The sequence below is a fragment of the Clarias gariepinus genome, chromosome 6 (genome assembly GCF_024256425.1).
Source record: "Clarias gariepinus isolate MV-2021 ecotype Netherlands chromosome 6, CGAR_prim_01v2, whole genome shotgun sequence".
NCBI classification, from domain to species: domain Eukaryota; kingdom Metazoa; phylum Chordata; class Actinopteri; order Siluriformes; family Clariidae; genus Clarias; species Clarias gariepinus.
In genome coordinates, this window is record NC_071105.1 from 3,012,028 (window position 1) to 3,036,345 (window position 24,318).

Genomic DNA, 24,318 nt, shown 5'->3' on the forward strand with positions numbered 1-24,318 from the left:
CAAAACGGAACAGTGCAATAAGGGGTCAATAAGAGTAATATCGGTGTCATTCTCAAAACTTTTGGCCACGGCTGTACATACTAGATTTTCCAAACATATACAAGAAATGAGTCTATTAATAGTAATTTTAATTATTTTGGCATCAGCGAAACGAAGAGACAGCACTTTCCACCCATTTTGTAGAATTACCCACCTGTATTTCTACACTGAACACCACTGGAGCTATATTACACAACTAGAAAATAATAATAGCATCAGACTAAAAACACAGTAACTGTCCTTATAATAGTGGGATAGCAGGCCATGTCTAATGGGTTTAATGGTTTTGTCAGCAGTAATGGAGGCAGGAGGTGAGGTGTCTTCAGGTGTTTAAGGGGAAAAGTCCAGCAGTAAAACTGCAGTAGTGTGTGAGTACAGTCTCAGTGATGGATCAGCCTCCAGACTCCTGGGCCCGTATTCACAAAGCTTCTTAGAATTCTCTCAGAGAGCTCCTATCTTAGCCTAAAAAGTCCTAGCTGGGAGTCTTAGACTAAAAGTGATTTAGAAAACTTCTTAGAGCAAATTTAAGTAAGGAAAGTACAAAACCCTTTATCTTAGTGAGGGGGTGTGGTCGACCCCGTTGCTAGGGATGATGCAGCAATTCAAGGACTGTGATTGGTTGATAAAAAATAATCTCTGCCCTTTGCAAAGGTCTTAAAATACACTCTTTGTGAAAATAGAATACGTGATATGATAATGTTTGTATAGACTAAATATATTAAAGTTAATTAAAACAGCCAAATGTTGAAAATATGTCTACTTTAGAAGCAACCGATTTACACACAGTAGTTACTATATTAAAGTTCTTACATTTATTTACCGTACTGATTTTATTATTACTTTTATTAGACCATTTCAGATTGCTGGGAGCAAAATGGCTGACCTTTTACCAATTTACATGATTGCATGTTTTAAGTTGCACTTTTGGAGATTATGTAGCGAACAATCCAAGAGAGATGTAAGGAAGTAAAACAACAAGAAAACCAAATTGGACAGAAAAGCAGTTTTTTCTTTTATCTTTATGTTCAGTATTTGGAGAATATTTCTTCTTTCCACCATTTTGTCCTCTGTTTTAGAAACTCTTAAGCATCTTAAAAATCCTCCTCTCTACTCTTAACAATTTTTTACCTTAGGAGCTGTTTTTAGGGCTAAGATGTTTCGTGAATCATTTTTATCTTAACTAAGATTTAATCCTACATTAAAGGGAAAATTCTAAGAAAATGTCATAATTCTAAGAATTTTCTCAGAATTTCGTCACTAGGAGCAACTTTTAGGCTTCAGAAGCTTTGTGAATACGGGCCCTGATACACAACAAGAGTCAGACTGAACACATGGACTTTAATCCCGCCGTGTTATGGCTCTGACTGTAGTTACAGGACCGGCCGCTAGAGGGACACAGCTCACGGAGGATTAAACTCCGCCCAACTCCACCAGCCGGCTCACACACTCTCTCTCACACACACACACACAGCTCATTTCTCTATCAAGGTGTTTGAGAAGACGGTGTCAGATTTCATTATTATTAGTATCATTATCATTAGACTCATCATTAACGATGATTAATTTGTAACCATGACAACATGCGGGCTTTCGCGCTGGACCTTGCGCGCGCACGCGCCTGCGTCTTCCGGACTGTTCCGAGCTCGGACCATTTGCATGTGAAACCCTGTGAACCCGACACCGCTCATGGATACACCGGCGCCTGTTTGCACCTCTGCGGAGTGTTTCAGCATCAAGTCCAGATGAAGCAGGGAGACTTGTTTATGTGTCTCCTGATGAGACCCCAGGATTACTCCAAAATGCATTAGGACATTAACACACAGGGGCAGAGAGAGAGACAGAGAGAGAGAGAGAGAGAGAGAGACACGGGCTGTTTCCAGGGTTACATCCAGTCCAGGACTCTTTTTTTTTTTTTTTTGTGTCCCCTCCCTGTCCATTTGAATACCTTCATTTTCATGTGAATAGAATTGACCTCTTTGGGTTGTCCTGGCTGCTTTAAAGCTCACATCATTTTTGCACATTTCAATCATACTGTAGCATTATTAAACTCAAGATGTCATCAGAGGGAAGGCCGGTGTCTCTGAGAGGTCTGTCCATGGACACCTGGATGTCCGGTCTGCCGCCTGGACTCTGGGACATCCCTCTATGGAATCTGGCCATTCCAGGTACTCCAGGCATTTGCTGTCTAATCTACTGATATATTGCGAGATTTCCAGCAGGCTCATTTAAACTGCATTATAACTACATCATAACTAATATCCTTAAACCAATAACCTCTGTATATGCATTTCTGGTTTTGGGTGGTGGCACGGGCACTGGGTGTCAGGTTGCGTGTTTATCTGCGCAGTCAGCAGCACTCTGTAGTCACAGGCAAGGCTGATGTTAATCCAGCACCTCCAGGATGACTTTAATGCATTCCATTCTTCTGACATCATCATCATCATCATCCTACACTTTGTTCTATCTTCCCCTCCCTACAGGAAGTCATAATACTATCACTTACTGTTTGGACACGAATAACCGCTCTCCCATTGACCTCAAGCAGCCCGATATGCTCCAGAAGCTAGACAAGTACATGAAGCCCCTCATACGGCCGTTCGTTTACAAGTGGGCGGTTACACAGGTAAATATTTGCACTTCCTCTCCTGAACAAAACCCATAATGAAAGTGAACATCCTGTACACACCTCGGCATTGTTTGTCTCTATAGTGTACGCTTGTGTGGGAGTCATTACTTATAATCCTCGTATCAGGAACTTCCCTTTTTACGCCCGGTTCCTCTGATGCTTTCTACCTCGTGCGTTCTCAGGGTGTTTTGCCTTTACACTGGTGTCTGATGATTTTTGTCATAAAAAAATTGCTGTATGGATAAAATGCAATGTAAATACAGTCCCTGTGTGTGTGTGTGTGTGTATATAAATATATATATATATATATATATATATATATATATATATATATTCAGGGTATTCACTAGCTATTAAAATATATATTTTGTAAATAGAAGAAAATCTCCCAGTGCAGTTTTATTTAAAAAAAAAAAAAATAATGGCAAGGATTTAGTTTTGCGTTACAGTATCATATGAGAAAGTGTCGGATATCATCAATAGTGTCACGAAAAATATGGCTCAGCTATTTCCACAAGCTTGCGTTCTCACCTTTAATCCGATCTCTGTTCGAAACTATGCTGTAATGCTGTAATCTTTTTTTAATATACTCATATTTCATGAATTTGAAATTTTATTTTTCAACAAAACGTACACTTCTTGCGCAAGAACACCTGAAATAGACACAAACAGGCGAGACAGGAAATTCCAAAAAGGTCTAATGATGATCCTCCAGAACAGCTTTAAAGCTCCATGGTATGACTTCTACACTGAAACATCTAAAACAGTACTGAGTCAAATAAACATCGCTCTTCCAAAAAAAATAAAAATTTAACACCGCTTTAACATTTCACTCTACTAATCCTACAGTTTTTTTTGTTTATTTTCTGTTTATTTTTTTGTAATAAATATATTCAGTGATAAGTATTTTCGTTTCTTAGAACATCATACTTTATTCTTTAAACCTGTCCGAGTGCAGCTCGAGACAAGAGATTTGTGAAATCAAGGCCAAGGTGCATTAAAGATGTTCTGGTGGTGTTCATGGTGCCCCAGTAGCTTAATAACACTTGTTTCCTTTTTTACCTTTAATTTTTACCCTGAACTCAAATTGCTTGCCTGGAACCTGTTTTGTGTTTTTTTTTAAATTTATTTATTTTTTATTTAAGCAGTGTTTGTATCGTGGAAATATCCTGGTCTTATCTTAATTGTATAATATTTTTATCTTAAGTTAAAACCAAAGACAGTGAGCGCTAATATAACTCTCATCCACCTGCAATGACACCAAACTGTCCCATTAAAAACATATTACCGCATGTGTAGTCACATGATTCCACCTTGTCTAGTCTGCGTCATGGAGGAGAACCCAAACACAGAGCCGACTGAGCAACTCGAGCACCTTGAACCAAAGAAACACTCTGTCTCCGTCATTTCGACGCATGCAGTAGGTTTTTCACTCTTCGTTTAACTGTTAATCAGCATTAAAAAGCTTTTAAAAGCATTACATTGAATTTGCTCTTGATTGGATCTCACTCGCTTGTGTGTGCTTTGACGGCAAAATGAACACAAAATGTACAGGGCATCTACATGGTGAGCATTTCTTAGAGTTATTACTTCTATTCGGCGTTTCTTAAAGGTGTTACTCCATTGCTAAAGGAGCAGACTGTGGGTTACAGTTATGATCCTGGTCTCAGTAAACAGCTAGTAAACAGCTAGATTTTCTAAGAGATTTGTGTAAATTACTGACCCTGAGTTACAGAGGCCAGAGTGGAGGATGTTGGCATGAGGATGATGTTTTTTGATCAATGCCTGTTCCTCTGGATCAGCAACTTCTCCTTACAAACACTACTCAGCCACTATCTTTATCCTGCCTTGCTCAAAGATGAATCACAATACTTATAAATACGGATTTCCTAAGAGTCCATTTGGAGATGCCAAAAAAAGAAGACATTTTTGCATAAAAACAAAAAGTTCATTTCCCTTGCGTATGGAGACTCTTGAGACGGCCTGTACAGTTTACCGCACTGAAAGGAAACCTATTAAACAGGAGCATGCTTGTGTACGGTCTCCAGCTCTCGCTGGATCAATCTACACAGCGGGGCAGAAATTGCCTTCTGCTGCTCTGCAGAAAGCAACCAACCGTTCAGGAACTGCTTAATCGCTATTCTCTTCCTGATGGAGAAACGGAAATGTGAATCTGTGTCACAATATAATGATAATCTGTGTTACAATATAACCGTGCTAATAAAATAATATTAATAATAGATTATTTTGTTGTTCTTTTGATGTGCAGCCGGTGTGCCCATCCTGACACAACCCCCTAATTCTATCAGTGCTTTGGACTGAAACTACTGGACCCGTTCCTTCTGCAACCCTACAGTACCAATGCTATAGTGATAAATACATCATGATATTAATGCATAAAATATTTGCACCCACCCTTTCTGATTGTGATTAGTCTTGTTTGTTTCTATAATTTGTTCCTCATCACCCTTTATACTGTATGTCCTTCCTAATACACCCACATATCTTTCTTTCAATAGTGATTAGTACCAATGTTCGCACTCGATTACACCAGGCGATTAAAACGGTGCTACAATACCATGACGCTGAAAACACTCCATCCGTGCAGCAATCATTCTCTACAAAAAGACCTAAGAAATCCATGAATTTCTTTATAGCCAGTTTGTGTTAAGTGTTTTCCAATCACCCGATAGAGCAGTGAAAATGCTGATTCCTCGTGCACTCATTGTTGATTTATGAAGCATCACTGTAATGTGTTTACTTCGTGCAGTCCCTGATCGTTGTCATGTGCATTATTAATAGCCCTCCTTTACATTATTCACTGTAGGAGTGCAGCGTGCGGGAACAGTTGGACTGCGGTGTAAGATACTGCGATCTCAGGATAGCGCATCGGCCCAACGACAGCTCCTCCGATCTCTACTTCTACCACGGAGTCTACACCACTATTACAGTAGAGGTACAACCATTCAAAGCTTCAATTGTAAAGCAGAAGACGTTCTTAGTTTTGTCATGCCTTAGTCACTTCTTGGTTGCGTCTTTGACTAACCCCCTCTTAATTTGAAAACTGAATTTTGGAGTCAGAGTTGTAATAAGTAATTTTTCTAGTTCTGATGGTAACTCTTACTAACTACTACTACCTTCGATTACAGAAAACCCTCCGTAGATTGGAATTTCAAAATTCTGGCTAAGCAAAACCAAAGAAAGCGCCTCTTTAAACTTGATTTAAAAAAAAAAAAATTCTATAAAATAAGTCTACCATAATCTAAGATTCTTTAGTAGTAGCTGGCTGGCTTTTTTCTAGCTGGAGACAATTTAGCATTCCTTTTCAGTGTAACAAAGCTGAATATGAATACTTACACAAACACAATCTTTACAATATACGTGAGGTCAATAAGTATTTGATCACACTGTGATTTTGTAAGTTCTCTTACTCAGAAATCATGGAGGGTCTACAATTTTCAGCATAGGTGCATTTCCACTGTGAGAGAATCTAAAAAGAAAAATCCAGAAATCATGTTGTATGATTTTTTAACAATTTATTTGTGAATTACTGTGTCAAATAAGTATTTGATCACTTGCTTATCAGCCAGATTTCTGACCCTTAAAGACCTGTTATTCTGCTTTTAAATAGTCCAGCTACACTCTGCTCATGATTCTAAATTACTGTAGTAGTACCTGTTTGAGGTCGTTATCTGTCATAAAGACACCTGTGCACCCCACAATCAGCCAAAGTCTAAGTAGATACATGGGGTATCAATGATGCTAAGAATGGTGAAGAATCAGCCCAGAACTACACGTGAGGAGCTGGTCAATGCCGTGAAGAGAGCTGGGACCATCGTTTCTAAGGCTACTATCAGTAATACACTGAGACGTCATGGTTTAAAATCTTGCATCTTATGGAAGGTTCCCCTGCCTAAGTCAGCCCATGTCCAGGCCTGTCTGAAGTTTGCCAGGGACCATCTGGATGATCCAGAGGAGTCATGGGAAAAAGTCCTGTGGTCAGATGAGACCAAAGTAGAACTTTTTGGTCTTAACTCCAGTCGCCGTGTTTGGAGAAGGAAGAATGATGAGTATCATCCCAATAATACCATACTTACAGTGAAGCATGGGGCTGGAAGCATCATGCTCTGGGGGTAAGAGGACGACTGCACTATATTAAGGAGAGGATGAACGGGGCCATGTATTGTGATATATTGGGCAAAAACCTTCTTCCCTCAGTCAGAGCATTAAAGATGGGTGGTGGCTGGGTTTTCCAACATGACAATGACCCAAAGCACACAGCCAGGAAAACCAAGGAGTGGCTCCGTAAGAAGCATATGGACTATTTAAAAGCAAAATAACTTGTCTTTGAGGGTCAGAAATCTGGCTAATATGCAAGTCATCAAATGCTTATTTGACACAGTAATTCACAAATAAATTGTTAAAAAATCATACAATGTGATTTCCGGATTTTTCGGATTTGTCTCTCACAGTGGAAATGTACCTATGCCGAAAATTGTAGACCCCTTCATGATTTCTATGTAAGAGAACTTGCAAAATCACAGGGTGATCAAATACTTATTGACCTTACTGTATGTATTTGTAAATATTAACAAATTATTTAATTTTAATCCCATCCAAAGTGATGTAACTCTACAAATGATGGAAAAGCTCCAGGGGGTCAATACTTATGCAAGAAAATGTATGTCTACTTTTTTATCTCAATTGTGCTAAATCACATTTTCCAATTTAATGCAGGGACTCAGTGATTTCAGTTATAAGGTAACAGTAAACTGTATTTTCCAAGGTTTGGACTACACTGATGTCTATCTTACTACAGATTAGAAGGAAATGTTTAAGCAGAGAGTAACCATGCGGGGTGAATACCTTTGTGCCAAGCATGGGTCTTAAGAGGAAAAAATATATAAAAATAAGTACCGCCCTCGTTCTAAGCTTCACCAAACATATGAATACTTCATTGTTTGGTATTCTGACTACTTGTTATTTGCTCCGTGACAGACCATACTGAAGGAGATCAGGACGTGGCTGGACAGTCATCCTAAAGAGATAGTCATCCTGTCCTTCAGTCATTTCCAGGGCCTGAGTCAAGAGCTCCACACACTCCTCATTTCCACCATAAAGAGTGTGTTCAACTCAAAGCTGTGTCCTAAAACGGTATGGTCCACTTCAGTATGTCCATCTTATGGGTCAGAGAAAGTGACTAAGCACACCAAGAGTAAGACGTGACTAGAATGCACATGATGGATGTAGCAGGCTTCGTGAATGGATTCTCCTTAAACAGTATTGGATTACCGGTGCTGATCAGACTCAGGTGTCTGTAGTAAGCAGGAGGTGGAGCTCCAGGTGATCGGTATCAGACCTTTAAATATGTATAATTTAGTCTTTGAATTACATTGTTTTTCATTTAAAGGTCTCATATGTTACTATTTCTTCAACAAGTTAACCTCCAAAGTGTGGGTGTTAATAGTTCAGCTGAAATAGCTTTCAAATAATTCACTATTTATACCTTGAACTTGCTCCTCCTCGAATCACGCCGTTTGTGTCAGTGTAATAAGCTGCTGCTGAGCCACGCCTCAGGGGAGGGGCCCTTCTTATATGAGGTCACATTATGGGAAAAGCTAATTAGCTTGTTTAAAGAAGAGACACCTGTATTTTAAATACGCTACATATGAGCTCAATTTGTGATGTCACTACACTATAGGCTCAGTGGACCAATCATGACTGATGTGCAAATTATTATAAGACATTGATGGGACCTGTAAAAACTTTTAACCACAGAACATAGATGTTTAGTTTGAGAATAATCAGAATAGGATGTTTTGTTTATTACTTATTTAATACTAATTTAAGAACTTTACTGCATATTATGAATGTTCATCATAACCCAGGGTACTGTTTTTCCCTCAGGATGCGGTCACACTGAGGAGTCTGTGGAGTGCCGGCTACCAGGCAGTTGTCTCGTACGAGCACAACCTCGCTAACTGCCACACAGAGCTGTGGTCTCATATACCGTACTGGTGGGCTAACAAATGTAAAGCTGAAGCACTGATCGAGGAGTTTGAACGCAGGAAGCAACATGGCCGTCCAGGTAACCTCCGTCGAAATATTTTTATCAATCACACAAATGTTAACACATTTTTTTCTTTTTTTTGTTGCAAATAAAGCCTGCATATGTATTTTTAAAGAATGCTTTTTTGTGACGGGGATCAATCTGACCGAGGACCTGAAGTACATCTGTTCTCATCCCACGGAGTCGCTCAAGGACATGGTCATGGCGGCGTATCCGATGCTGCTGGGCTGGGTTCGGGAGCAGAAACCCGGATCCTACGCCGACTCGCTGAATATCATTGCTGCCGATTTTGTGATAGAGAGCGGGTTCATACCGACTGTCGTAGCACTGAATGAAAAACTGCTGAGTGCAAGCACATGATGATGATGGTTTTGCACAATTTTTGGCTCAAAGCACAAAATATTTTATGTTTATGCTATAATGTAACCATTGCTGGGACTTTTATCTTTTAAAGAAATTTTTCATTTACGGGTAGGAAAATAATGCTATGCACTAATCATTATGACCTGAATTGATTTGTTATTAATTACTCGTATGACTGATGCGCTGTCTAAACATTTTTACCTCTCACCCTGGCAATAATTTGTAGTGGATATCAAAAGCACATGCACAGAATAGGATTCCTGTAAATGGATTAACCTGTAGTGTTGCTTGTTACTGATGTGCGATCCTCAAGGCTCAGTACTGGGTACATTTAAAATGATAATGTTTTACTTGGAAAAGTAATTTTAGATTATGGGTAAAGACAATCTGAAATCAAAACTGGTGAACAGGTGGATCACAATTTTTTTTAGTACTTATGAAACAAAATGTTTTGCTGTATTGTGATTTAATATATTTTTTTTTTTTGCACAAAAAACATTTTCACCTTATTGTTAAGGAAAAAAATCCATGGCAGGACTAATGCAAAGCAGCATTTTTAGAAATTGTAGACACATGTCTCTACAAACAAGCTGTTGCTAAAAAAAATATGGTGTTGGAAATTTGTGACAGTCCCGTGTCAAGCAATGGTGCAGGTTTATTTAATGGTACTTATTTATTTATTTTCCTCTTAAGACCCTATGCTTGGCACAAACCTTTGCTTTTAACTTTTATTTCTTTTAAGAATAGAATATAGTAAGGTCATTACCTTAAGGTAATGTTTTTGGGGGGTGAGATGCAGTCAGATTTGTTGCAGGTCTATATGCAAAGCTGAGATGAAATTCCTTTTCCCTCTTGCAGTCAGGATGATTGTACCATGTGGCCTGGCATGAGATAAACCCTGAACCACTGATATGCAACTTACTGCCTTTGTGGAAGTGATGTCAACTTATTATCAAGTTTACAGAGGAAAGCACTGATATACATTGATATACAGCACAATCTATTTCATAATACACCACGTTAAACAATACACAGCATGCTTAAAAGTAAAAAGCAATTAGTTCATGTAATACAGAATGTTTCAGCTTGATAAACTACATTACTGCTGCATGAAGTCATATCGCCCAAGGCATGAATGATATCTTCCTGGAAAACAATGTGTCTAAATCATTTATTGCTGTACCCAAACATGAAAAGTTGCCTGACGTGATAATGATGTGAAACATGTAAAACGTGTGAATAAAACCACAGGCCTATTTAATACTGAATTCTGATTGGTCAAAGGGTGTTGATTCATTTTCTGTAACAACAGCCCTAATTGTATGAGGTGGTAAAAGGTTTCTAGACTATTTTTATAATACGCCAACAGATGGAAGCACACGGCTGCACACAGTCACAGGGAGCACCAATCTTCATAAGTCTGTGTGCCAAAAGACATCGGGAGCTGTGCAACTGGCACTATTCTGACCACGTCTGCTACTTCATCATGGACGGTAGGTTAGTTTGAAGAGCGAATGTGAAATTCTCTGAAACTGGGTAAATTTGCCACAGGGACGTTTGACATGATTCGGCAACTTTACAGCAATGCTGCAATGAGTTGTTTGGTGTTTCGAGTGGCTTCAAGAGCACAAGAACATCACTGGAAGATGACGAGATCAGAAAGACCTTCAATGAGCTCAACTCCTGAAAATGTCAACACCATTCAGTAACTTGTGCATGATGATCGTCAATCCACAGCATTGCTGTCGTTGTGCCATTGTGTCATACGGAACAGTCCATTCAATCCTCAGGTGTGATTTAAACATGCGCCATGTTGGTGCCAAGTTCGTCCCCAGCCTGGTGACCCAGGAGCAGAAGGAACATCGTGTTGAAGTCTGCCAATGACTCCATCAGCATGCCCTGGATGACCTGTCCTTAATGTCGAGGATCGTTACTGGTGATGAAACTTGGATGTATGGATACAACCCTGGGACGAAGCTAAAGTCTCCACAGTGTAAAAAAAAAGGAGAGGCAGCTCGACCAAGTGCATGCACAACAACAGCTTGAAGAATTCGTCCCAAGCGGGTTCTAAAGCCAGATTTTAGGGCACCTGAGGGAGGATATACAGCAAAAGCGACCGGATGTGTGGCATGTGAATCTTGAAACTTTTGGATACCACCGTGTATTATCAGTATTTCCAGTGTTATGGCTCATTCAAGGAGTCTCCAGTGTCAGTCAAAGATAAAGTTGTTTTACGACTCAATTTTGGATGTCATTTGGACTTTAATAATGGTAATGATGATAATAATAATAGAGGTGATCACCCGGTCTAACAGCTTTGTAGCACATAACCACTCACTTTCCCTTGGTATGTAAAGATTCATATCTTATCTGATACTCATGTTTCAGGTTTGTGCATATTTCTGGTGGGGTGCACAAACTTTTGCATTGGGCTATAACCAGGAAATACAGCCTGCCCCGTGCGTGCCTGTACACAGTGGATTGTTTGGTGGTGTCAGGATAGAGTCTAACGCTGTCCATGCTTATGGTGCTTTGTTTTATAAACATGATCCTTTAAATGTGTCTCAGTGAGAAAATGGCGCCGTGTTTAAAAAGCGACAGGAATAATGAGGACTGGATGAAAAGTCTACCTGAAGACCTGTGGGACATTCCTTTAACTAACCTTGCCATACCAGGTTTGAAAACAGACTAATTTTCTCATTAATATTTTAAGTCGGATAAGTCACCTATCGTGTGTGTGTGTGTATGTGTGTATCGGGAAACTTAAAATGCCGCATTAGCTGCTCTTGTTTTCTTATATCCGACCTCCCCAATGTGGCGGACGCGCCGGCGCATTGGTATAGCTTGTGCTATTACGCCGGCGCGTCCGCCATATTAGAAAGGGCCAATACACGGTTAAACCATAAAAATATAAAGGTCTTATAAATAAAAAAAATGTTTATTTGCATGGCATTCCACATGCCTTTATACAACAATGCTGACATATTCACACATAAATTTATGACATCTGGGACATGCCCTTATCCAAAGCAACAGACATTTAAAAAAAAAATTATTTTATCCTGTTATACCTCTGAGCAGTTGATGGTTAAGGGCCTTTCTCAAGGGACCAACAGTGGCAACTTGGTGGTGGTTGAGTTCTGATCAGGAGTCCAATGCCTTAACCACTAAAACACCCCTGGCTATATATATATATATATATATATATATATATATATATATATATATATATATATATAAATACACACACACACTCTCATGCATGTGCACACACATATATACACAATAAAAACTTCCACTCTTCTTGGGAGGCCGTCCACACGATGTTCGAGTGTTTCTGTGGAATTCTTGCCCATTCATTCTGTAGAGCATTTATGAGGTCAGGCACTGATGTTGGCTCGCAATCACCGTTCCAGTTCATCCCAAAGGTGCTCAATGGGGTTGATGGAGGGCTCTGTGTTCGGGCCAGTCAAGTTCTTCCACACTAAAATCATCAAACCGTGTCCTTATAGTCCTTGCTTTGTGCAATGGGGCACATGTTGGAATAGAAAAGTGCCTTCATCAACCTGTTGCTACAAAATTAGTAGTATAGCATTGTCCAAGATGTCTTGAGATGCTGAAGCATTAAGATCGCCCTTTACTTGAAATAAAGGACCTGATTGAAACACCCACAGATCCAATAATTAACAGGGTTGTACTTTTGTCCATATAGTGTGTGATTTGTTTTTTTAACCAGCATACATACAAACAAGGCGATTAATAATGATATGCATTAAAAACAGTTAAAATAAGGTAATAAGTGCAAGTATAATGTTTTTGAGATGTGTGTTGGCTCAGTTTTAGAAGCTATCCCTGAATCTTGTGCTCAAAGAAAACTAAATTCAACCCTATTAAATGCTAGATGAATAATTACATGAATGAATAAATGAGACTTTCTTTACTACTAGCCTATTTTTACTTTTTTAAATCTGATTACGGGAAATGCCTTTAAAGCAGCGCTACGTGGCTAAACTTGGATGGTTGGACGGAAATCATGATAAACCCAGATAAGACCTGCCAGTTTAGAGAAAGTGTGTTACAAACAATTTCTTTTACACTTTCTAAGCACAATAATATTTATATTAATATTACAATTTACAATCATCAGTAATAAACTTAAATGTAAAGAATCTCTTGTTTAAGAGATCTAATATGAACTAAATGATGACATGCTAGATCACTTCTTAAGGTATGTATATACAGTTAGATCAACCATAAGGCCGGCAAGCATACTTGGTTAACTGGCTATGAGAAACCTGTATCTCTTTCGAGATTCAATTTTTACTTTGGTTTCTGCTGTAATTATATTTAATATTAACATGATGCTTTATAATAACTATCTTCCTTCCTATAAATGGTCCTTGTTGGCCTGGTAATAGCGCAAGTGGTCTTCTGTGATTTGACTAAAAACATATTAGAGTGAAACATGGCTGCCATGAATTCTTTTTGAGGTTTCTCTTTAACTTGTTAACAGGAAGAAAAAAAAAGCTGTTCACCATCAGTTCAAATATGGACAATGACTTCTGTACGTAACAGGGCGTACAAAATCAACCAGTGTGAAGCATAATTTAGCTCACAAATTGCTCGATAGACTCTGCCTAATGCTTTTAAAATTAGATCGCATGTCTTAAGGTTTCATGTTTCCACACTTAAGTCTATAAGGACATTACCTTCACGCTGGCCAAGCATCAGACTAACACACAACTTCATTTTGTTCTAGACATGTTTTATTAATACTGCATAAATATATAAAACACTGAGATTCTCTATCAATTTTGAGGATTTGCAGTTTTTTTTTTGTTAAATTAAAAAACTTAAATTAAAAAAAAAAATGTGCACATGTTTAAATGTCTTGATTTACAATGAAACATAATATTGTAGTACATCATTTTCATAAATCAGCATTCTTAAGAACTTTAAGAAGAAGAAAAAATTCCAGCCCCCTCCATAACTTGATGCCTTCTGGGCTGAAACTACCTCTCTAGTGACCATGTGACTAGTTCTATAAACCAAACCTGGGATCAATGATTGTTCTCATAATTACTGAGCACAGTTGCACGATATTAATAAGTAGGAATGGGATTTACAAATTCTTGACCCGAGACGATATTATCACGGCACCAAGGTGCAGATTAAATTTGTATTGCGATTCTGTAAATATAACAATTTTATAAATATTCTGATTTAATAGTCATTTTTTCCTCGATTCTGTTACAATCCTAAACAAACTTGGCCAGTTATTAGTTCCTACCACACAGGAGGCTAGTGAATAGTTTAGAGTGCGCCACCTGTAGGATTATAGAGGACCTGCAACATTTTAGCATCTCGAATGCATAAATGCAAACATGCATAAATTAAAAATAACAGTTGATTTTAGAGTCACTGTGGTGATACATGAATTGCCACACAAAAATTAAGCCATTTTAATAAAAAAATAAATAAGCAATTTCCCTCTGGAATTAATAAAGTTCTTTAAATCTTGAATTAAATCTTAAATTAAAAGAATTGTGATATGTACCAGGATTGTATTTTCCCCCTATCTCTATTAAAAATATTCTTATAAACAGTATGTTTTTACAAAAATGTGATGGTGTAGACCTATCATAGTGAAAAGAATTTGTTCCTCGTCCACACAGGGAGTCATGATGCGATGAGCTACTGTCTGGATATCACCTCTCCCCTACTCCGATCTGAGTCTGATTCCTTTAGACTCCTGGACAGAGTTTTCTACTGTTTTACTCGCCCCATCATTTACAAGTGGGCTACTACCCAGGCATGTAAACACCAGTTTCAGCACACGCACACACACCACACACATCGTACAGCAGGTTAATGCCATATTTACTGCCAAGTTTACACCTAATCTGGTATGTTTACACTTGCAGATTTACACTTAATTCATCATATTTACATTAGATTGAGCAAACTTATACCTTGTACACCTGATTTAGTAAGTTTACACCTTTTTTAATGCTTGTTTACACCCAAATCAGCTTGTTTACACACGATTCAGCAAGTTTACACCAGCAAGTTTGCCTGAGATTATGTTTATACTTAATTCAGCATCTTTATAACTGACTTAGCAAATCTACACTCGATTCAGCACATGATTTTAATTTATACATATTTTCTTACACAATTTATACTAATTTTTCCAATTTTCTTTTGATTCTAAAAAGCTGCTTTGTGAGTATGAACCCTGTTAAAAGTGCTAAATAAATAAAATTTTATTGAATTAAATTCAGTTAGCTAACACCATGTTTACGTCTGATTCAACAGGGATACAGTAAAACGGATTGAACACGATCTAAAGAAACTAGCCAAATCTGGGGAAAAGGGCGATCGATCCACCAATAACTTTTTTAATCACTTTTATTTATAAAAATTATTTCAGGGCTAGAGAAACTCTAAAACATTAACCCATTTTCTTATAGCTCAATGAAAGCCTCAGTTAAGAATTCAGTCTCATAAACCTTTCTGTTTACTTTTGTTCAAGCAGCTCATAAATATTGTAGAGCAACTGCAAGCTGGCGTCCGATACTTCGACCTCCGAATTGCACATAAGCAGAACGACATGTCACAGGACCTTTACTTCACTCATGTGATCTACACCCAGGTCACAGTCGTGGTAAATCTTTAGTGGCTTGTTTATTGCCATTTAATTTTAATCATTTTATTTAAAGTAAAATAATGAAAATAAAGCAAATAAGTAAATAAATATTTGCATTTCAAAATATTAAATCATATATATGAAATTATTATAAAAAAATAATAATTGTGTTTTATTTTTGTTGTATTTGAATTCATTTAACTACATTTTATTTTTATATATGAATTAAAATTAATTTTTTCATAAATTTGAGATGAGGAAACAGAGCTGGAGAAGCTTTATACGATGCTTTATGATGTTTTTTACAGGACACGCTGAACGCAGTCGCCTCGTGGCTCTCGGCCCACCCCAAAGAGATCATCATCCTGTCCTGTAGTCATTTTGAGGGCTTGAGTGAAAAACTGCACGAGGAACTTATTTATTCCCTGAAGAAAATCTTTGGCTCTAAACTTTGTCCTTCAAAGGTAAGTTGAAAATTATGGTTAAACTGAGAAACAATTAATATTTCTTGGCGTCACTTGACAGACACTGAACGGCCGTGTTGTCCAGGCTGACATCACCCTGCGAGGCCTGTGGTCATCAGGATATCAGGTGGTGATCTCATACGAGGATCAGAGCGCAGAACATCATAAGGAGCTGTGGCCTGAGATCCCGTACTGGTGGGCAAACACAGCCGACGCAGAGGAGCTTATCCAGTACCTCGACTCGCAAAAACAGCTCGGTCGTCCAGGTGACTGTGTTCCTCGTAATCCTTATTTGCCAATGCTAACTTTTTTCCCTAAAGAATTTTAGTAATTTTACTTTTTATCAATTAATGGTTTACATTTTTAACATCCATGAAATAAATTAGTTCCTTTATTTATGTTATAGCAGCTATAAACAGGCTCTTTTTCTCATATCTTTCTTAAAGTTAATATGTAAATGGGACACACAATACGATAACATACCATTGCATTAATATAAACATGTGCTACTGTATGAGCTGCTGTTATAGAGAATTAATCAAAACCTTCTGACCAATCAGAGTTCAGAATTCTGCAGGGCAGCAGTACAAACTTTAAAAACCTTCTAAATGCATTTAAACCTGCAGTCAGTGAAATTTAATTTAGAGCATTTCGTGTAACGTTTTAAAATTCTCCTCACAATCATGTACAGTACTTTAAATAAAAAAAATAAAATCAATAAAAACACACGTATACTGTAAGAAGTTGACCACCATCATTCACTTTCTTCATAAATGGAATTTGACAAAATAAAATAGATTCCAGACCGACTTGCTTTAATCTTGATGTTTAAACAGTTATGTTTATTTTAAATTCAAATATTAAAGATACTTTTTTTTTTTTAAGTCAGTAAATTAATAAATTACCCCTTTAATTACCCCTACATTTCTGTAAATGCTACATAAAGAAAAAATTTATTAAAATAGTTTGTAATTGAGAAATGTTGCTAATCATTTGACTTCATTGTTAATGATGACTGAAAACAAAACAATGATCTGAATTTAGTGTATAAACATACACATAAATCTTTGGAATAAAGATTGTACAATATGAAAGTCAAATCCTGAAATTATACTCCTGATTACTGTTGTGATCATGCATCATCGTTTATAAATAAATATATAGCATTTTAAAACTTTAAAAAATTAACTGTCCTAGTATGTTTTTATTTTACTTACTTCAAACGAATGTAATACACATTAACTTGAATTCATTATTTAACCTGAAAAAACTCAAGAAGAAACCATTTTAAGATCATTTTACATTTTTAATAAAGGTTAGTGTTTAAGTTTCTTGCTTCTCTGCATGTCGTCTGTACAGAAGGCTTTTTTGTCGCTGGTCTGAACTTAACCGCGGACCGATGCTTCATCGCCTCGAACCCACGGGTCTCCCTGCAGAGCGTAACCCTGGAGCAGTGGGAGTGTGTGAGGAGCTGGCTGGAGGATCAGAAACCCGGAGCTGACTTGACGAGCCTCAACATCATCGCAGGAGATTTCATTGGCTCGATCCCACTTTGCTCCATGATTATCGCTTTAAATAAAAAACTGCTAGAACTCGAAGTTCCTTAACGGCGGACATTAAACAATAACTTGTTCAAGCCGTCTAAATGACGTGGAACCATGCACAGAACTTTTACACTGATCTTTATTATGAATTGTTTATCGTTGAGCCGAGAAGGAACAGCGACCGAAACGGAGACTCTGTTATTTTTGTACAATTTTATTTACTTTGCTTGTGAAAATAACCCTGTGATATTTCTAACACTTTCATAAATAAATAAATATTCTCTCAGATCTGTTTACAGTGATTAATCAGCGGCAGGGACGCGCCTGAGGTGTGTGTGCTGCTACGTGAGCTGGAACAGCTTCCTGTAGCGTCCGTATGCTGCAGCGCTGATCACGACCTTGACGTTGGCGGTACAGTCGTCATCTCCGTCGTGCACTTCCTGAACCGTGGACTCTTTATACAGCCACCTGCACATAAATCATTTACACACACGTTTATGTAGATATGATCGATCTTTAAATGCTGTGAATTTATGATGCAAAAACAGAAACCTCTAGGTGTTATGAGAATACAGGATGAACACGATTGGAAGTTTAACAGAAACTTTTTCTACTTAACGATATTTCTACTTTCTGGAGCAATACAGTAACAAGCTGTCCCATTTACGGTACACTTTCTGAGGGTTTATGGTATATGTTAAAAAATAATAATAATAACAATAAAAGAAAGAAAAAGTAATCCTACCCCTAAAAAAGATGAATTGCATTAATGGGAATGAGCAGGTAATGAATGATTGATTACACATGTTGGTAGTTTATGGAAAACTATTTGTGTTATTTACTGAATAACAGAACACAGACCTGAGATTAAAAACTATCTTTATTTCTCTATATAATCCCCTGCTACACTAATGCACTTATCCAAGTGTTTCTCTAGCGCTTGGACACCATCAAGGTAGAAAGTTCTCTCAGTGTGCATGAGCCATGTCTGAAACGCTGGCCTCCCAGGAACCGTACGGGGGACCCAACCAGGTTCCTGTAATGTGCAAGTAGTGGGAGGTTGTGTGTAACGTTCCCACAGACAAATGTTTCTTCCGCAAGACGGATTTTCAGGGATCAGACGTTTCACACTGAACGTTCACGGGATGACTGCACTGGGCTCTGAGCCACCTTTGTCGGGATTGTCAATCATGGAAGCACGTCCTTCTTTAAACCGTTTTCACCATTCAAATGTCTAAGAGTCTCTTGACGCCTTTGTTCATCAGAGATGTCATTACAAGTCCCGGTTTGACTTGAATGCCCTTCATTGTAATCTCATACACATGAACACTACCGATACAGGTGATGTTAAAAACACATTAGCGTATTCTGTTCATTTAAGTCACTCACCCTAACTGAGGGCTGTTGAGATCCACTTTCAGGACCATGGTTTGCTTCCCCATCGACTTCATGACGGATTCTTCTACTCTCCGCTTCAACTTGTCCAGTCCCCGCTCCTTCAGTGCTGATATCGGCACAGCCTCGGAATCAGGTGACTCGTAGCTGAAAGATCAGTTATACAAAGGCTAAACCACAGAGCTGCAGAAGCTCATCCATTAGAACTTGTACACACAAATTATAGGACGTGTATGATGGTTGATATGGTGTGGTTTCACATAAGTTTCTCTAACATTTATGGAAGGAGTCTCCAGTGTCAATACCCGTCAACGAGGTCAATCTTGTTGTGCACTTCTATGATGGAGTTCATGAGCCTCTCTGGGATCTGAAGGTTCTTTAAAACGTTAAGCACGTTGACTTTTTGGTTTACGGTCTCTGGATGACTGACGTCTCTGACATGAACGATGAGATCCTGATAACAGGGAGTGGACGTCAGTTATGTCACGCTAACACAACGCTCAACATTTAAACACGATTCGATAATACGTACGGAATGTGCTACGTCGTCCAGCGTGGCTGAAAACGAGTCGATAAGTTGGTGAGGCAGCTGAGACAGGAAGCCGATGGTGTCCACGTACAGCACGGTCATGTGACCAGGCAGCCGACCGGCGTGTACCGTGACGTCCAGAGTGGCAAAGAGCTGATCTTTAGGCTGGAGAGCGATGTCACCCGTCAGAGCTTTGATCAGCGTGGTCTTACCTGAGGAGACAACCCGAGATATGCTCACTCTGCATCATCATCTCTTCAGGTTCAATAACTATTTTACATTCTTTAATACTAATTCAGTTTTTTTATTTATTACAAATTTATTCATACCTAAAATGAAGAGATTTACAACTCAGATGCGGAAGATGAAGACAATGAAGCTGGGTTTTAGAGAAGAGCGTCAAGCTGAAATGTCCTCTGGACTAATAAGACCAAAGGCTAACCTCCTGGCCTTGGCACAAACTTCTGCTACAACTGCTAGAAACTGCTAAAATTGCTCGCCACATGTCGGCACCATCCTGACTTTGAAGCACGGTGGTGGTAGCTTCATTTTCAGAATTACCCTTCAGCTTTTTTTTTTTTTTTGCTTCTCTGATTAATCCACTTAAAGAAAAAAAATCTTAGAAACATTCTCACTTCACATGATGTTCAAATTTGGGGATATCTAAGAGTTGCATTGGTCTCTCTTCAGCCAATTATGTAACTTCTAAAAATAAAAATACAACCAAATTAGAGGTTTCTCATCACCCCATTTTTTTAAGAAAAAGTGTGCCTTCATTTATTTTCTTTACATATGATGATGCATTTTCCTTCCTTTCTTACATTTCTTTCATTACCTGCTTTCTTTTTCTTAAGTCTCATCTTTCTCTCTTTTTACTCCTTCCTCTCATTCTTTTTTCCGTTCTCAAATTTCTTTCTTTTTCTCTAAACATTTTCTCTTTTTCTGATGTAATGTGCCTGATGATGATGGTAATGTAATGTTGATCACAGCAGATTAAAGTGATGATTGTGATGATGATGATTCTCACCACAGTTGGTGTAGCCCATGACTGAGACGATGGGGAAGTCCTTGTGTTTGCGCTGCGTTCGGAGCATGTTCCTCTTCTTTCTCAGTCTCTCAAGTGCAGAGCGAATCTTCATCTCTCTCTCTTTCAGCAACCTCTGCTGCACCTCATACAGGGTTTCACCTGTACACACACAAACACACACACACACACCATACCATGACCTGCTGTCAGACTAAGTGAAACCCTAGAACAATGTCAGAACCCTCGGTCCTCCCTTACCTGAGCCCATGATGTACCTGGACCCTCCGCCCTGCTGATCCAGGTTCGCCACTTCGTTCCTCAGTCGTGACCTGCCGTGAGTCCAGCGAGAAGAATCCGTTACATTCTTACGCTTGGCTCCATGATCTGATCCTTCAGTTTATCTTGTTTTTTTTTTTTTCAAGCCCGGACATTAAACCCATTATGTTAAAGTGCTGCTCATTGCTGATGATCGTCACACGAAGCTCAGACACACAGTGTTTATTAAGATGATAACTTCACCCTTATTAAGAGTTCGTTAACGCGCCGTCCTGCAGTGAATAACAGCGAGAACTTTATTATAGCTCTCCTTACTGACAATTATTACTGAGAGTGTGATGAATATTTCTTCTGTCCATACCGATCATTTGTCAATTGTTCTTTTTTCTTTCTAGAACGACTTTGAGAAACTTGCTTTTTATTCTTTATTTATTATACTTTCACCATTTGATCCTCCATCCATTATTTTTTCTAGAACTTCTTTGGGAAGCTTGCTTTTGTTCTTACTTCACACCATTCATTTCTTTATTCATTTCCTTTTCAATAGTTGCTTTGTTTCTTTCTTATTTTTTTTTAAATAATCTCCTTTAATTAAATCTTTCCTTACATAATTAAGTCTTGCTTTCTTACTCTCTTTGGTATATTGTGATTCTTTTGTGTGCCAAATTATGTATCTCCACACTGACTCCTGATTAGTTTTCTTTCTTTCTTCCATTTTCCTAAGTATTTAGTTTTTTCTTTGTTTGTTTCTTTTACTTTCTGAAGTAGTTTGCACCTTCTTTCTTTCCCTTCAGTTATTTTGTTTTTTTGTCTCATTTTCTTTTTGTTTAGTTCTTTCTTTCTGATGTTTTAAAAGTAAAAGTATTCACACCCTCCATGTCAAAAAAAATGAACACACATCATTACAGTTGTAACTTCCAGTTGTTCAGTAATACAACATGAAATTTTAATTCCTAAAGACCAGAAGCTGATAAAGATCTAACAGTTACAGAGCACTGACACTGAAGACTCCTCTTCTAAATGTTACCAGATCACCCAACAGATATATTCAGATATACTGTATATTCAGATCCGATAAGCAAGGTACAAGATCACTACACTCACTACAGATGGTCTGTAACCCAGGAGACGTTATACAGCTGTACAGCGGGTGTGGCGAGTCTGAGTCGTGTACCTGAGCAGTGGAATCTCCGCCAGTGATATCTGCAGCTTGGCCTCTTTTGTTCTGGCGTTTCTGCGAAAAATATGCAGAACCAGCGAGTATCTGTCAAACACCTTTACGCCCCAGGCCTCCTGCAGATCTTTCTAGAACGACAGAACAGGAAACAAACCTGAATGTCCAGCTCGTTCTGATCAGTTCTTTTTCTCCTTTTCTAACAGATCCACAAGTCTCACCTCAGACGCCGGCGGCAGACGCTCAACGTTCATGAACACGGCCGTCACACCGGGATTTCTTCTGATCGTCTCTGCAATCATTCACAACAAATGAGAGACGTTTTCCTCAATCACTTCATATCATTATTTTCCCCATCAATACAAGAAGGATAAACGTCAGACCCGTCAGCATCTGGAAATTCCCTTTCCCGAAGATTCGCTTCTTTTCCGGCGTTTTGGTCGAGACGATGATTTTATCCACCACGGTCCAGTTCTGTAAGGTTCTGACCAGACCTACAGCCTCAGCCATCTGCAGATCAGCTTCAGGACGAGAACATATAAAAGAAAAGACTTAATAAAAAAAGAGACACAAATGCAATCATGTTTATGGAGTGCAAAAAGTTGGAGAAGATCATGTCTTGTGTTATTGTGTTCAGTTTTACAGACTTTCCTTCATTATTAATAAAAAAAGTAATCAAAGAGTATATATATATTACAAAAGATAGACGGATACATGGACACTTTATTACTACTAAATAAAATTATAGAAATTTCCAGACTTAAAATATTAATAGTGGAATAAAAACTAAACTGTTACTAAAGATGATTTTATGACATCATGATGCATACAAACAGCACTTTTTTGTTTTAACATTAGAATGTCTCTGCGCTCTCTCTTTGTCTATCTTGACAATCCTGCCTTTCTTAGTTTCCTTTCTATAACTACCTTATGAAGGATGTTTTTGTTTGTTTCCTTCTATATCTTCCTAGACACTTGTTTTTCTTTCCTTATTTCATACTTTTTAACTACTTCAAGACACTTCCCTTTCTTTCCTTCTTAAAAAAATACATCAAGAAGCTTGCTTTTTATTCTTTCTTTTTTATAACTGTTTGAGAAATTTTATTTTCCTCTCTTCTACCAGTTTGAGAAGCTTGCCTTTTTTCATTCTTTAGAAGCTTGCTTTTCTTTCTTTTTCATAGGCAACTTAATAACATGATTTTCTTTCTTTTTATAACTACAGTGAGACACTTTCTCTCCTTTCCTTCACTTCAGGATGTCTCTGCGCGGACAGAGACTCACCAGTGGTCAGGTATTGTTTTTTTTGTCCCCATTTCACATCAGGATGAACGATAAACACCCGGTGATCCTCTTCTCCAATCCCTGCAGGTCTCTGCTGCTGAAAAATCTCCTCCACTTCTTGATCCTCCATGAAGTCCTCCTGATCTCCAGCCCAGTGCTCTTCTCCTCCATCATGCCCAGGGCTGTGTGTTCTGCTCTTCTGTTTCTGTGCACTTCCTGAGAAACCCCTCCAGTGCCCAGGCCTGAGAGGAGTGTGACCCTGAGGTGTGTGAGGAGGACAGGGGGACGACAGGGTGCTGGAGTTCAACCTGATTAATGGATTTGTCCAGGATGAAGATCTTCTCCATGCAAAGTTTCCCAGACTGAACACGTGTCTCACAATAACACTGTATCTAACACACCCCATGTCAGCTTCCCAATGAGTCACTAACGTTAGTTAATAACTCAGCAAAAAAAGTTTAGCGCAAGACATCTGGTTGATTAAAGACTACACGTTCTCCAAACAATACTAGAGTACTAACTAGTATCTAACAGTAGCCGTGTAGCGTGTTATTGTAGAATACTGCTCAGTACAGAAGTACGCTAGTGCACAACTACTTTACTTCCTGATTTCTTCTTTGCTTGTGTTTTAGAAGCAAGCGCAGTAACGATCGCGGTTCATCAGCGCCCTCTAACGAGCACTCACACTTACTACATTACACTCACTGCCTCTCATTCACCAGGATTTTACTTCCATTATCTCTTTTTATTCCAGTGTGATTTACACTTTATCTCTTTTATAGGTTTTCATTTTAATATGGAAGCGTAATGGATATTTTATCAGTCCACACTGGCATTTATCACTGGAAGCGTTTATCTTTCTGATGTTCTTTCTTTCTTTA

At 38.4% G+C, this 24,318-nt stretch overlaps 3 protein-coding genes across 4 annotated transcripts; 2 read left to right on the forward strand and 1 right to left on the reverse strand.

The window, feature by feature from the left end:
* Positions 1 to 1,893: 1,893 nt before the first annotated feature.
* Positions 1,894 to 9,629, forward strand: plcxd1 (phosphatidylinositol-specific phospholipase C, X domain containing 1). Its single transcript, XM_053498950.1, has 6 exons — positions 1,894 to 2,204; positions 2,520 to 2,662; positions 5,493 to 5,621; positions 7,664 to 7,819; positions 8,573 to 8,753; positions 8,851 to 9,629. Exons 1-6 carry the CDS (start codon positions 2,093 to 2,095, stop codon positions 9,093 to 9,095), a joined length of 966 nt encoding a protein of 321 aa, XP_053354925.1. The 5' UTR covers positions 1,894 to 2,092; the 3' UTR covers positions 9,096 to 9,629.
* A 1,950-nt stretch (positions 9,630 to 11,579) lies between these two features.
* Positions 11,580 to 18,041, forward strand: si:dkey-66a8.7 (PI-PLC X domain-containing protein 1). The gene is made up of 6 exons (XM_053499671.1): positions 11,580 to 11,773; positions 14,774 to 14,910; positions 15,637 to 15,765; positions 16,056 to 16,211; positions 16,297 to 16,477; positions 17,571 to 18,041. The coding sequence occupies exons 1-6, from the start codon at positions 11,656 to 11,658 to the stop codon at positions 17,816 to 17,818; spliced, it is 969 nt and encodes a 322-aa protein (XP_053355646.1). The 5' UTR covers positions 11,580 to 11,655; the 3' UTR covers positions 17,819 to 18,041.
* Positions 17,954 to 23,844, reverse strand: gtpbp6 (GTP binding protein 6 (putative)). Of its 2 annotated transcripts, XM_053499669.1 has the most exons (10): positions 23,438 to 23,844; positions 22,540 to 22,677; positions 22,378 to 22,448; positions 22,157 to 22,287; positions 20,965 to 21,035; positions 20,707 to 20,865; positions 19,683 to 19,891; positions 19,456 to 19,604; positions 19,145 to 19,297; positions 17,954 to 18,223 (listed from the first exon to the last, which is right to left on the reverse strand). In XM_053499669.1, exons 1-10 carry the CDS (start codon positions 23,841 to 23,843, stop codon positions 18,097 to 18,099), a joined length of 1,614 nt encoding a protein of 537 aa, XP_053355644.1. In that variant the 5' UTR covers position 23,844; the 3' UTR covers positions 17,954 to 18,096. The 2 variants fall into 2 exon arrangements, with proteins under 2 accessions (XP_053355644.1, XP_053355645.1); XM_053499670.1 differs by lacking the exon at positions 17,954 to 18,223 and having other exon boundaries at positions 19,196 to 19,297; positions 19,426 to 19,604.
* Positions 23,845 to 24,318: the final 474 nt, after the last annotated feature.

Coding starts and splice junctions, on each gene's coding strand:
- si:dkey-66a8.7 (XM_053499671.1), top strand. CDS start 11,656: ATGTGTCTCAGTGAGAAAATGGCGCCGTGTTTAAAAAGCGACAGGAAT. Junction 16,212..16,296: donor CTAAACTTTGTCCTTCAAAG/GTAAGTTGAAAA, acceptor CGTGTTGTCCAG/GCTGACATCACCCTGCGAGG. Junction 16,478..17,570: donor AAAACAGCTCGGTCGTCCAG/GTGACTGTGTTC, acceptor TCGTCTGTACAG/AAGGCTTTTTTGTCGCTGGT.
- plcxd1 (XM_053498950.1), top strand. CDS start 2,093: ATGTCATCAGAGGGAAGGCCGGTGTCTCTGAGAGGTCTGTCCATGGAC. Junction 2,663..5,492: donor ACAAGTGGGCGGTTACACAG/GTAAATATTTGC, acceptor TATTCACTGTAG/GAGTGCAGCGTGCGGGAACA. Junction 8,754..8,850: donor GAAGCAACATGGCCGTCCAG/GTAACCTCCGTC, acceptor GTATTTTTAAAG/AATGCTTTTTTGTGACGGGG.
- gtpbp6 (XM_053499669.1), bottom strand. CDS start 23,843: ATGGGGTGTGTTAGATACAGTGTTATTGTGAGACACGTGTTCAGTCTG. Junction 22,678..23,437: donor AAAACAATACCTGACCACTG/GTGAGTCTCTGT, acceptor CTCGTCCTGAAG/CTGATCTGCAGATGGCTGAG. Junction 18,224..19,144: donor CTCAACAGCCCTCAGTTAGG/GTGAGTGACTTA, acceptor ATTTATGTGCAG/GTGGCTGTATAAAGAGTCCA.